The sequence below is a fragment of the Microtus ochrogaster genome, linkage group LG3, assembly GCF_000317375.1.
Source record: "Microtus ochrogaster isolate Prairie Vole_2 linkage group LG3, MicOch1.0, whole genome shotgun sequence".
In the NCBI taxonomy this organism is placed as follows: domain Eukaryota; kingdom Metazoa; phylum Chordata; class Mammalia; order Rodentia; family Cricetidae; genus Microtus; species Microtus ochrogaster.
In genome coordinates, this window is record NC_022029.1 from 37,868,368 (window position 1) to 37,880,992 (window position 12,625).

The following is a 12,625-nucleotide window of genomic DNA, read 5'->3' on the forward strand; positions in this document are numbered from 1 at the left end:
TGCCTCCTGAGTGCTGGAATAAAAGCCATGCATCACCACCTCCCAGCAGCTATTTTTTCTTTATCTATCAAACGAACAACGTCCTTTACACATGTTCATTTTCATGGGGTCTCTTCTAGGAGCTGGAAGAAAACAATAGGCATAAAATAATGAAGTTTGAGTGAGCCAGTTGGTAGAACTAGTCTGTATGAGGTGGTTAAAGGAGACCTGCTTCCTCCTCAGAGGCTCTGTGCCAGTGGACTGTCTACACCTTAAGCTGGTGCTCTCATTTTCAGTTCCAAGCCAGGGTAGGAAGCTCAAATTTGGCTGAGGGGAGGAGCGTTAAGCACAAGGAGGGCTGAGGAACCGGAACTTGGAAGCCAGTAGTTTCTGAGAAAAGCTGGTTGAGTCAAAAAGAGTCTAAGGAAGGGGTGGTGCCACAACTTGTGCTGAAATGGGTCTCCTATTGGATGACTTCAGACACTTGCCATCGCCCCACCTCCTTCTGCCTGGAGGGGGTGCGGGAGGGATACTGTATGTTATGTAATTTATTAGGCATTTTGTATCCATTGTTTTATTTAATTATATATAAAAACAAGCCCTCTGGATAGAACTGCTCATAAATTTTTATAGAATCCTGAGTACGTGTGCATATAAATTTTATACTACATTATTTAATGATGTATCACCCTCTAAATGACACATTTGAAGAGATACTGTTCTTTTCAATTCCTGGGCATTTTCTGCTTATATCTACTTCCTCTAATTTTTATTAGTTAAATGAACATAACAAAACTATAATCCTAGCCATCTTCAGGGTACAGCGTAGTCACACTGCCTACAAACACTGCTCTCTACTTCCAGAAATCTTTTCAACTTGCAAAACAGAGAAGCTATCTATATCCATGAAACAAACTTCCCATACCTGTGTCACACGTTTACAGAATTTAATTTTCACTTCGCCTTAACAGTCCAGGTACGGTTAGTAATAAGGTAGTGCCCACGGATGGCAACCAGGTGGGTATTTACTCAGTACTTTGAGACTATCCGCTCACCTAATTATTCAGCCTGCGTGTGCTTTGCACGTGGGGGAGATATGTTCGTGGAACGAATTTTGGTTACCGTTTAAACATTTCCCAGTAACTCTTGTCATTTTGGATGGAATGTTTCGAGACAGGTACCCTGGGGCAAAAAAAAAAAAAAATCTAACACTAGGTTTTAAAAAACTCTTCCTTTTTAGCCACTTTTAGACAGGGACGCTGAGGGAACTTTTTTCTAAATGATCAAGTACATAGGAAGTGACTCAACTCAGTTAAGACCTCCTTTTCCCTGGGAACTAGTGGTCAGCTCCAAAAGACACCAGAAGATTCTAGGGGACACTTTAGGACTCACACACCCCGGAGCAGAAGGCCAAGGGGCGTGGCCACGAGTGGGCGGCACCAGGGGGCGTGGCCCTACAGCGACAGGGCGTGGCCGGTCTGCCGGGGAGGGGTGCGCGCCGGCAGCGGGCGCGATGGCGGCGGACGGGGACTGGCAGGATTTCTACGAGTTCCAGGAGCCGGCCCGGAGCGTCCAGGACCAGGAGAACTGTAACGCGAGCCCTGAGGCCGAAGCTGGGGCACCCGCGGGCGGCGACAGCTTCCCAGCCTTGGCCTGCAGCCTGGAGGAAAAGCTGAGCCTGTGCTTCCGCCCCTCCAAGGACGCCGAGCCCCCGCGGACGACCGTGCGGCCCATCACGGAGCGCAGCCTCCTGCAAGGCGACGAGTGAGTGCGGGCCCGGGATCGGGCGGGAGCAGCCCCCACCTCGCCCTGCCCCCGCCGCCACCGGGAGTCCGAGCAGGCCCCGCCCCACGCCCTCCTTCCTCCTCGGCAGCTCCCAGCCCCGCCCCGAGCTGCTGGCCTGGCCGGCTGGAGTTTAAAAGCCCTTTGCCTTCCCTTGAACCCTCCTGCAGACCCCTGTGTGCTGCCTCCTGGGGCACGGGCGGGTCATTCGTTCATTCAACTCACTTCTGTTAAAGCCCCTGCCAAGTACTTGGCACTGGGCATGACCAAAGTGTGCATTGCTCCTTCCAAGTAGGACACCAAGTGGGATGGGACATAGGTCTGTTAAATGGATGTTTTATGGATGTGATGAGTGTTTTGATAGATATTTGTACCGGATATAGGAGAATTATTTCAAAGGGGATGTCCGAATGAAGACTTCATAGGGCAAGCAGCCCGCAAATTGAATCCTGATGGAGTCAGGTGCAAAGGTGCAGGGGTGTGAGGTACCATTGATGTCTCAGAAGTCTGTTGGGACCGCAAGAGCAAACTGCCACAGAAGCAAAAAAGTGAAGGGTGGCAGTTACTAATGTCAAGGATCCGGTAGTGTATTGGGAAGACTAGTTAGTGCACGGCAGGCAATGGCTACAGAATCTTTTATGTGACTTAATTTTATGAGAACGTTCACAAGGGTTGACGAGAGCACTTTATTTAAACACTTAAACCCCAGTCATTGTTTGGTTAAGTGAAAGTTGTGATTATGGACCATGATTTTACCTCATAAGAAAACTAAGAGAATGGTGAGAGCCAGCGCGCTAGAGTGTTTTGTTTGTAGGGAGACAGGAGGCCCTAGGTGCACTGAGTTCTCTCAGAAGGCTTGGGTGGGACCTATTTCCAAAGCACTGGAGCGGTGGAGGGACTACAGGTTAGTTAGAAAAAGAAACCTTTTTGTTACATTTTATTAATTGTTTGTGAGTACTTGTGTGAGCGTGGGTGGGTGCAGCAAGGCTCTCCAGTGCGGTGGCACATCCTTGGAGTCAAAGGACCCCTCATGGATGGTGCTTCCTTTTTTCCAACCATGTGGCTCCCCAGCATCATTGGTCTCCATGGCTGTAGGCACCTTTACCGGCCAAGCTGTGTGAGAAATTCTTGAATGATGATAGGACTCCTGTTAAGAAAAGAGTTTTAATTCCTCAAGGAATTGAGATTTGTCAAGAAAGAGCAGGGAGAGGACACCCGTAAATGTGGCTGAAGAGCTATTTTCCAACACCATTGCTTTTTATTGTTTCTTTTGCCCAGGGGCACAGGAGGGGTAAGCTTATGATGGGATTTTAAATGTAGAGATAGGTGTGCTGTGCATAACAAAAGGTGACTTTTGTGGAATTTTCCAAAGATAAGATAGCTTTATGTATGTGTAGATTCGTGTACACTTTGTTGAGGCTTGCTGCATATTCTGGATTTTAAAATTGTATTTATGAGTAACTTACCTAAAACTGATGCATGTGGCTTGTCCTAAGATTCTTAGAAAACCTATTTTTGCTTCAGCTGGATATTCTGCAAAGTTTATTTTAGCCTGCCCTTCAAACTTAGAGATAGCTGTAAAGTCTAAGCTATTTTGTTGCTTTTCCGGTTTTGTTTCTAGCCCAAGCTGGCTTTGAACTTGCCCTGTGCTGAGGCTGACCTTGACTTCCTGTTCGAGCCTCAGGTAGCTCTGGCAGGCCTCAAACTCATTTTGTAGCCAAGGTTGACCTTGAACTCCCGTTCTTTCTGGTGCAAGATTACCAGAGTACACACACCAACACACCCACTTTTCTGTGGTGCTGGGGTTTGATTCCAGGGTTCGCCCAGGCTAGGTAAACATTTTAGCTTTTGGGCTTCATCTGTAGCCCCTGTTGCTCCTGATTGTTTTTTAGTAGGTGGTGTGTTAGTAAGAGTACCTGTGAGCTAGGGCTCACTCCCCGTTGTCTCCTCCCTCTGGTGTACTTGGGCTTTGTAGGGTCCATTCCAGCTTCTTTCAGCAGTAGGGAAATCCCTTTGCCTGATTGCTGCCACGACTTGGATCTTTTACTTAACTTCCTTGAGCTTTGCTTTCAGTTTCTGTCAGTATGGATTGTACTGTGACCCAGGATGGCCAGGACAGTGTCCCCTGGAGCCGCTGTCTACAGGACTTTGGCTGGGAGGGAGCTCTCCCACCAGCTGTTTATGACAGGTCAAATATTTGTGATAAGGACAAGGCAGCTCAGACACCTTGACTAGAGAATTCTGGAAATCTTTGCGGGAAGTTGACCTTATGTCCTTCCAGCTACAATTGTTCTGACCTTGGGAGAGGGAGAGTGGCTGCCTTGTTTACAGTCCTGTTTTCTTGGAAGCTGGAGCCCAGAGACACTCCTTCCTGGAGAGAAACTCCACTGTCTTTGTCTTGTAGCTTCTTTGAAGAAGGGTGTGACCAACAGGCAAAGCAACTCCTCCAAACCTGGGCCTCCTCACCTTTTAGAATAGTCTGTGTCCTTGGCCAGGGTTAGGTATATAGTCAGTTAGTGTTTGAAAAGTTGTGGCCCAGGATGGTCAGACTCAGCAAGTAGCTGCCTTTGCCTCCAGTTCTGGTTCATTGACACTGGAGAACACCAGGTTCCGATTTGTAGGGGCATAGACCCTGCTTCCTAGAGCTTTTTGGGTTCATGTTTTTCTTGAGGTTGATTTGGCTTTGGAAGCCACACACCCCTTGGGTTGTTTTATACTTCTGGCAGCTTCTTTTTTTTTTTTTCTTAGAATTTTGTTTATTAAATCAAGTATGTTTCTTTTCCTTGTTACGTTTTTGTCCTTGCTAGGGTTGTTTGCATATTGATTGCTGACAAACTTGGATAAAAGAGGCTTATCTAAATACTTCATGATTTATTTCTTACAATTAGATACCTGTTATACATTTTAACTTTAAAAAATGTGACAGTTAGTGTTGTCTCCCAGTAAGTAGCTCAGATGTGTAGTGTTTAATCCCTCTTGCCCTAACTAAATTTTGTCTTACTGATATCCCATAAAACATCATGTTGTACTACATTGATGATTATTTTGATACCAAACCCTGAATTTTGATCATGAAGTCTGCTGACTTTGTCCATTGTGGTTTGTAATATTTTTCAATACGATTTGTTTGAATTAATGTTTAAAATGTTGGAGCTGGAAAAGATGCCCACTTCATGTCTAAGCTTCATCTTGTAGCAGGGCAACTGATACCCAGGCAGGTTAGGAACTTGCCAAAGACTGGCTCATTATTTGAAGGGAAATGAATATACAATTCTGTTTCTTGAGTCCAAGCCAAATGTCCCTTCACTTTACCCCGTCACCCCCGAACTCAGATGCTGTTTGATAAGATGGGTAGTTGTGTTGACTGTGTAACCTGCCTGCACTGTGATCCCTCTCCTCAGCCTCAATTCTTACCCTGTTACATTACAAATAGATATCAAACCCTGTTCTCACACTGAGATGGAATCCTTGCTCCAGAGAATATAGCATGTCTTTGGAAAGCACGGCATGTTTGCTTTGTGTCTCTGGAGACAGTCCTGAGATTGTCCGTGTTTCCTGGCTCTTCACTTGGAAAATGAGGGTAATAAAGGGTTCTGCTTCTAATGTAGGTTTTTTTTTTGCTTCTAATGTTTTTGAGGATTAAATGACTTTTTCGTGTGTATGTGTGTGTCTGTGTCTTCATTTATCTAGCTACACTGTTTTTTTTTTACATTTAGTTACTTATTGTGTGTGTGTGTGTGTGTGTGTGCTCTGTCATTCTTCTGTGTGTGTAAACTTCTTGGAACAATGTCCTGCACATAGTCAGTCCAATTAGGATTTTTCATGACTTTTGTTGTTGCTTTTCTAAGAAACAAAGCACCTTCTGTTTTTTTTTTTATTTTAATTTTTAACAATTTTTTACACTGGGTCCTTTTACTGGATCTTTAATAAAAGCCACGTGGAGTGTTATATTTCACTGACTGCTGTTTTCTTCTGTTTAAGGATTTGGAATGCCCTGACCGATAATTACGGGAATGTCATGCCGGTAGACTGGAAGTCGTCCCGTACGAGGGCTTTGCATTTGCTTACTCTGAACCTCTCAGAGAAAGGGGTAAGTGAGGAACTGGACCCAGTGACTGCAGCAGTGCTGATAGTGGGACAGTAGGGGCAGCATCTCTTAGCACAAGCTCGTGGAGCTGCCTCTTGTTTTCAAGCCGCTGTCCAGCCTCCTCTTGCCGCCTTGGATCCACTACTGTCCCTTTGCTGGTGCGATCTTGCCGTTCCTTATGTGTTCATTTTTGCATGGCTGCTAAATTCTGTCACCAACGATCTCCATTTCCTTCTGCTTATACAACCAAACTGTGATAGAGTGAGAACACTCAGAATCCTCCTGTTTTATTGAACATATTTTGTGGGTATTAGGATATCAGTAGGGAGTAAATGGTAATGTAATTTAGTGATGCTGGGCACCACGTATATTTCTGTGATTATTAGGGAACCGTCAAAAGACATTTCTGTTCTTGACTTTTTGTGTGCATGTATGATCTGTACACTCATGTGTATATGTGTGTGTGAATGCTCGTGTGCATTTATCTGCTGGTTGGCATTGGGTATTCACCTCAGTCATTTTCTGCCTTACCTTTTAAGATAGGTTGTCTTATGAATCTGGGCCTCACTAATTCAGCGAGGCTGGCTGGCCAACCAGCCAGCCCTAGGTCCTCCCCCCCCCCGTCTATATTTAGGAAGGTGAACATCCAAACTGGCTAGGCTCCCACAAAGCCAGCACATTAAGTAGGATCAAAACCCCCCGCCCAGCACTAGAATTATAGGTTGCATCCTACTGTGCCTGGCTTTTATGTGGGTGCTGTGGATCTGAAGTTAGGTCCTCATGCTTGTGTCTCCCCACTTTAGCACCCGGATGTCTTCCCATTGCTGATTTTTGATGTTTTAATGTATGTCCATCCTGATATTGTCACATGAAGATGCCTTGTGTGACAAGCGTGAACACAGTGGTGTGATGACTAGGGGCCGGGAAGGAATGATTTGCAGTAGACATTAACAGAGAGAGCTCCATTAAATAGCCAAATTATTTAAATTTCAGACTCACCCCGTTTTAAGTTCTAAGTTCTTCAGCAGAGCAGTGTGAACGCATGTCAGATCCCCTGGCACTCTGTTTCATTTAGTGCAATTGTGTGATCACAGGGAACGTAATACTGTGGGGCTGTCAGTGTGGTAAGCAGTGTTGTTAATGTTTCATGAATTTTCGTAGCTAACCAGCCTCACTGCTTCCTCCTGTCGTTAACTCCTTTAGGCTTCGCAGGTTGACCTGACACACATTTACTAAACAGGACCAGAGCTAGATCGCTTTTGTTCCATCTTCTGTTTATTTAGGGCTTAGCTGTCATTTGGGACTTTGTCCAAGTTCCCCTGCTTCTCTGAAGCTTCCTATTACTGTTTTAGCCTCTGCTGATCTCATGGAATTAGACAATTTTAGGGTCTCTAAAGGACACTTAATCCAGCCTCTCAGATGGGAGAAACCCCACCTACAGCATCACTGACAGATGGTTTCTTCACCATGGCCTAAATCCTCTCGCGGAAGAAAACATGCTCCTGTGTAGAAACTGGAGAGCCCTGCGGAGATGTGAACTTTTACAGGGTTTGTTTTCTGTCCCAGTGAGTTTAGCCCTGTTGTCTCTTGGGTGCTAGTCCCAATAGGGCAGCGTCCATGTGTCTTTCAAATCATCACGGTGCTTTCTCACTAATCATGTTTCTGTGGCGGTCATTAGATTGTGACTTTCTAGTAACTGACTCTGTTACTGCTCTTAGTAGCCTGTCTGTTGAGTAAGTAGATGAACGGAGACTTCCACTTTTTCACTGAGACTGAAGTCAGAAACCATGATGGAAATTTTGCCTTGTTTTAATTTAATTTTTTTAATTGAAAGGATTCATGAGTATATTTTCTTTTTTTTTGAGTATATTTTCTTATTGACATTTAAAAAAGTAGCATAAAACAGTGCATTTCATAGCTTGGAAAAGAAGCACAGTAGCTCCATGATTCAAGTACTCCTACCCGACTTCACTGAATAAAATATCAATCTCGTATTGTTCCTCTGTAACTCCACTCCTTTTGTGTCCCTCGGATGCTGTTTGTAGTGTCAGAGTATCACTGTGGCCATGCTAGTGACGAGTAAAGACTTTCCATTTAATACCGGGACTGGTGTGGAAGGCTTTACCTGGGAAGACTCGGTAGGTCAAATAGACACATGAGGATCACTTGGTCGGTGGCGTGCCTTGCTGTGGCTCTTCTGCTGACAGAGTTAGAGTAGAGCTCCAGCCCCAGAAAGGTCATCTCTGCACAGCGTTCCTGAAGACCTGGTGTGCACGAGGCAGGGCGGAGCCATCGTGGGACTCCGGTGCTGTACGGTTAGGAAAAATGTAGCCTAGGAAAGTGGTATCATCATCGCCATGTCGGTGCTGTTTTCTTTCCACGACTGAGTAAAATTTGGCTTTTGAAAGTACTCTTTACACTATCCTCCTTATAAAATGGGATCTTTAAGGGGATTTTTTTTTTCTCAAGAATAAGAGAATAGTTTGCTTTTTTGTGTTAACAATATTCAGGAAAACAACAGTTAGATTTCATTTTCTCTCACTGACGGTCATGGCACACATTTTTCACATTTGTTGGGTCCTTTCTAGAAGCCTGGCACATTCCACATTCTTTTATGGGCATGTTTTTTCCATTTGCTGGGTGTGCAGTTGAATGCAGGGCCACGGTAGGATCAGCTGTGCCTCACCCAGGCCTGGGAGGAGTGAAGGGAATCTTGGCTTTAGGAAGGCACAGTCTGCTCTCTGGGAGGGTGACTGAGGAGCCCCTTGTCAGTCAGGGGCTAGCTTTTCTCAGCCCTGGTGTGGGGGAAAATGGGGAGTGGGCCTGGTTCCCCCTCCGGAAAGATGATCTGGGATCATTATTTCTGTTGTCATGGAAATTTTGTAGTGCAGTGTTTTTGCATTTCTGGTGTGTTTGGAACCTGTTCTAGATGAGTGCTCCTGCTTACTGTGCTTGGGTGCTGGAATGCTTTCGTCATTTTGGCTTGGAGTGTCTCTCGTGACCTTCCCTTTCCTTCTTGGGGACAATCGATGTTACTTTCCTCCTCCTCTTCTCCATCTTCCTGTCTCGACTGGGTCTCAAGTAGCCCAGGTTGGCCTTGAACTTGCTACCTAGCTGGGGGTGAAGTTGAAGTCCTTCTGTCTCATCTCCCCAGTGCTGGAATCCTAGGTGTGCCCACCATGCCTGGTCCACAGGGTCTGTTTTCTAGTGCATCTTGATATCTCCCAGAGTAGAAAGAGGATGGATATGATGATGTTTTTCTTAACAGTGATTTTAAAATTAAAACTTTATTTATAAGCCAGGGAAGAAAAAGGAAACAAAATTCTAATGTTCAAGCTACAGGGAAGGATGATGGGGCAGGTGAGTGTGCGGCGTGAGAATACTGACTGTGGGTGTCATCCTGTATGCTCTGATCACACTGTGACCGTGCCAGCTCCCCTCCCCCACCCCGCACTTTGTTTCTATGGCAGTGGACTCAAACTCTCATGAAGAGCCTAGTCTCTGAACCTTTCTCACTGGGATTAATTATCAGAAGTAACTGCCATCATTTAGTAGCAAGCACTACGGGGCCGAGACGTGAGGGCTGCTCCTGCCCCACATCCTCGGTGGCTAGTGCCACTGCTGCCACCGTCAGCTGCTGTGCTAGCAGATAACCTTTTGACTCAGTTTTCTTTCTCACGGACTTTGCGCATTGGCCTCCCCAGAGGATGAAATTGCGCTCTTACTGTCCCCCACTTTCCAGCTCTAACTGACAGGCAGACTTTCCCTTCTCCTGCTCTCCCAGTGTAAGCCTGTCAGAATCCCCGGGTAAGTTCATCTGACATTTTGTGTGAGGCATACTTACCACAGTCACATGTCAGTTAGCCTCGCAGGGACATACACCTTATTTCAATAATGTGCTAGCGGGACCCCAGCTTCGTAAACTCAATCTGACCCCACTTGGCGCTGTGTCAGTGAATGTGGGCAGGAAAGAAAGCTGACTGCAGTAAACAGTTTCTGAATATATCCCAGATCAATTCAAAATGGAGTGTGTAACGAATCTTAGGTGTTGCTGCCAATGTTCATTTGGTGCATCTTGTTCTGCACCTTTACTGCAAGACTTTACTGCAGCCTTGGTTCTGAACACAGCTTGTGCACTCTGCCCTGCATGTGCCACCTGTGACATCTCGGCTCAGATCCGGGACTGTTGCAGTAAACATGCATTGCAGTGTTTGCACTGTGCATACCAAATCTTCTGTTCCTATAGAAACATAATTGTTTGATTACAGAAACCAAGGACGTAGTATTTTCCTTTTTTTGTTCGGAACCAGGCAAGTATCACATCGGTGTATCTTCAGACTGTAATGTGTCAGAATGTTGGACTTAAATAACTATTGTTTGAGTTGCTAACAAGCTCCCATCAAAAATTGTTCAGCGAATTTTGGCTTAGGATTGCAACAGGGTTTTTAATAGTCACTGGAATGGCCCTAAACATGCTTCTGCTCCTTTGTACTATATATTTGGCATTCTTAGCATTGAGGATTATAAAATAAAAATCCGGGAGGCAGGGGCAGGTGGATCTCTGTGAGTTCAAGACCAGCCTGGTCTACAAGAGCTAGTTCCAGGACAGGCTCCAAAACCACAGAGAAACCCTGTCTCGAAAAACCAAAACCAAATAATAATAATAAAATAAAAAATCAAATTAAATCAAAATCTTGATTGAGTCTGAAAAGCATTGAAGATAGGTTGTGTCTTGGGGGTATCAAATTTTCAGCTAAGGTTTAATTGGTATGTAAAAATAAACATATACTCCACTAGTATACAGATTTGGTTTATTCTTATTACATGGAAAAATACACCTCTACCAAAAGGAATGTTGTAAAATACATTTCTAAATTTCCTAATGTCTTATTGGTAGATGGTTTCTTTTTTATATAGATACAAGGGCATGTGAAATTTTTTGAGTTAAAAGGGGGTGGCAAGTAGACAGTTTAAGAGACCCTGAGTAGACAACTGTGGCTGTGCAGTGGCCGTTCTAGTGTGAATGGGTTGCTCTCTCTCTAACCTTCCCTGATGTCCTCTGTCATCGCAAGAATGACCTTGACTTCTGCCTTGTCTCTGCCCTTGTGTTTGTCTGCCGTTTCCTCCCCAGTCTCTTGTGGGTATCTTTCTGAGAATGGGTGCAGGAAAGGTAAATTCTTTGAGTACTGCACATCTAAAAATGTCTTTATTTTTAGCTTCCGCCCAGTTGTTCAGTTGGCTGGACATTCGATTCCAGGCTCCAGGATGGATTTTGTTTTTGAACAGGGAAATGGCATTGATTGGTTTTTGGCATCTATTGTTGCTGTTGTAAATTAAAGTGATGTATTAATTCCGACTCTTCTGTCTGCTCTTTTTCTTTTGTCTTTGACACATGGTGTTCTGAAATTTCACGGGGTGTGTATGTCAGAGTCCGTGCTGCCAGGCTTTTCCTGGCCTAAGATACTGTGAGAAACAGAAAGAGGAGGCACATTGTCCCTGAGGGTCTGCAGGGAATTACATACTGACAGTAGACCTGGTGAACAGCAGGCTTTCCCACCCTCCCATGGGAAACCAGCATGCCTGTGGCTCCTTCCTATGCCTTTTTCATTCACTGGCCTTACCCTGGCTGACATTCATCTGAAAACTCCTGTGTAAAGAACTGGGAAGGCTCTAGGGACCTGCATCCGCTTCATTGTATCCTGAAGTTTAAATATATCCTATGTACTAGTAAATAAAATCATTTTTCCAGATGAACTTCCCTTCCTCTGAGTACTGGGGTTTGAACCAGGGCTTTAAACAGGTCTTGTCTACAACTGCGCTAGATCTTTAACTGGCCTTGTACTTTTCATTTTGAAACAGAGTATTACTAAGTTACCTAGGATGGCTGTGAGCTGACTTGATCCTCCTGTCTCAGCCTTTTACTGGCATTACAGGCCTGAGTTACTACACCTGCCTAAAATGTGTTAATTTAGTTATGCTAAATGTTACATTTATAAGTGGTCAAATATTCCATATCCAAAATGCCTGAAGTGTTTCAGATTTTGGATTTTTTTTTAAAAAATTGGGATATTTGTAGGCATGTACTGAGATATGGAGATGGGATCCAGGTATAAACATAATTACATTTCTGTGTCACATATACCTTATATACATAGTCTGATGGCAATTTTATGTAATACTTTTGATGTGCCTGTGTCTTGAGCACAGCATAAATATGAGGAATTTCCCCCTGGTGACATCGTGTTACTTCTCAAAAAGCTTCTGATTTTGGCACATTTGAATTCTAAAGGTTTTTATTTATTTACTTAAAAATTTCAGATTACAGTTTCTTGGCCGTTTGTATAATATAATAATTGATTACTAGACCATCTTAATGATGTACTATGTAATGTAATGGCACGTTTCTTTTCTTCCACAGTCCTTGTTGCCCCTTGTCTCACTGTGTGCTAATTGCTCTTGGAGAATAGAGTTCTAATTTTAGTTCTGTTCACCAAGAGAATAGTCATGTGACAATAGGTGACTGACTCATAACCAGCTAGCTAGATAATCGTTCCTTGACTCTGTTGCTTTCCCAGGTAGTTTTTCAGTTGCTATTGATACAAAACTCAGTATTCCTAAAGGGGCTGTTTATATTGGGTTGGGTAGGCATAAGGGAAATTGACAAGGCTTGATACAGTACCCCAGTCATGGCAATATCTACTGGATGATACAGTACCTCAGGCATGGCAACAGCTACTTAATGATACAGTACCCTAGGCATGGCAACAGCTACTGGAT

General features: G+C 44.4%; 1 protein-coding gene across 3 annotated transcripts in view; it reads left to right on the forward strand.

Annotated features, from left to right (window-relative positions):
• The first annotated feature begins 1,456 nt into the window (after nucleotides 1-1,456).
• Fez2 (fasciculation and elongation protein zeta 2) overlaps nucleotides 1,457-12,625 on the forward strand; it is a 38,585-nt gene continuing 27,416 nt past the window's right edge. For 2 of the 3 annotated variants that reach the window (XM_026786028.1, XM_005360784.3), the window contains exons 1-2: nucleotides 1,493-1,743; nucleotides 5,743-5,851. In XM_026786028.1, the coding sequence (XP_026641829.1) occupies nucleotides 1,493-1,743; nucleotides 5,743-5,851 (360 nt within the window). Of the gene's footprint in view, nucleotides 1,744-5,742; nucleotides 5,852-12,625 lie in introns of all 3 variants that reach the window. The other variant, XM_005360783.3, reaches the window with a different exon arrangement.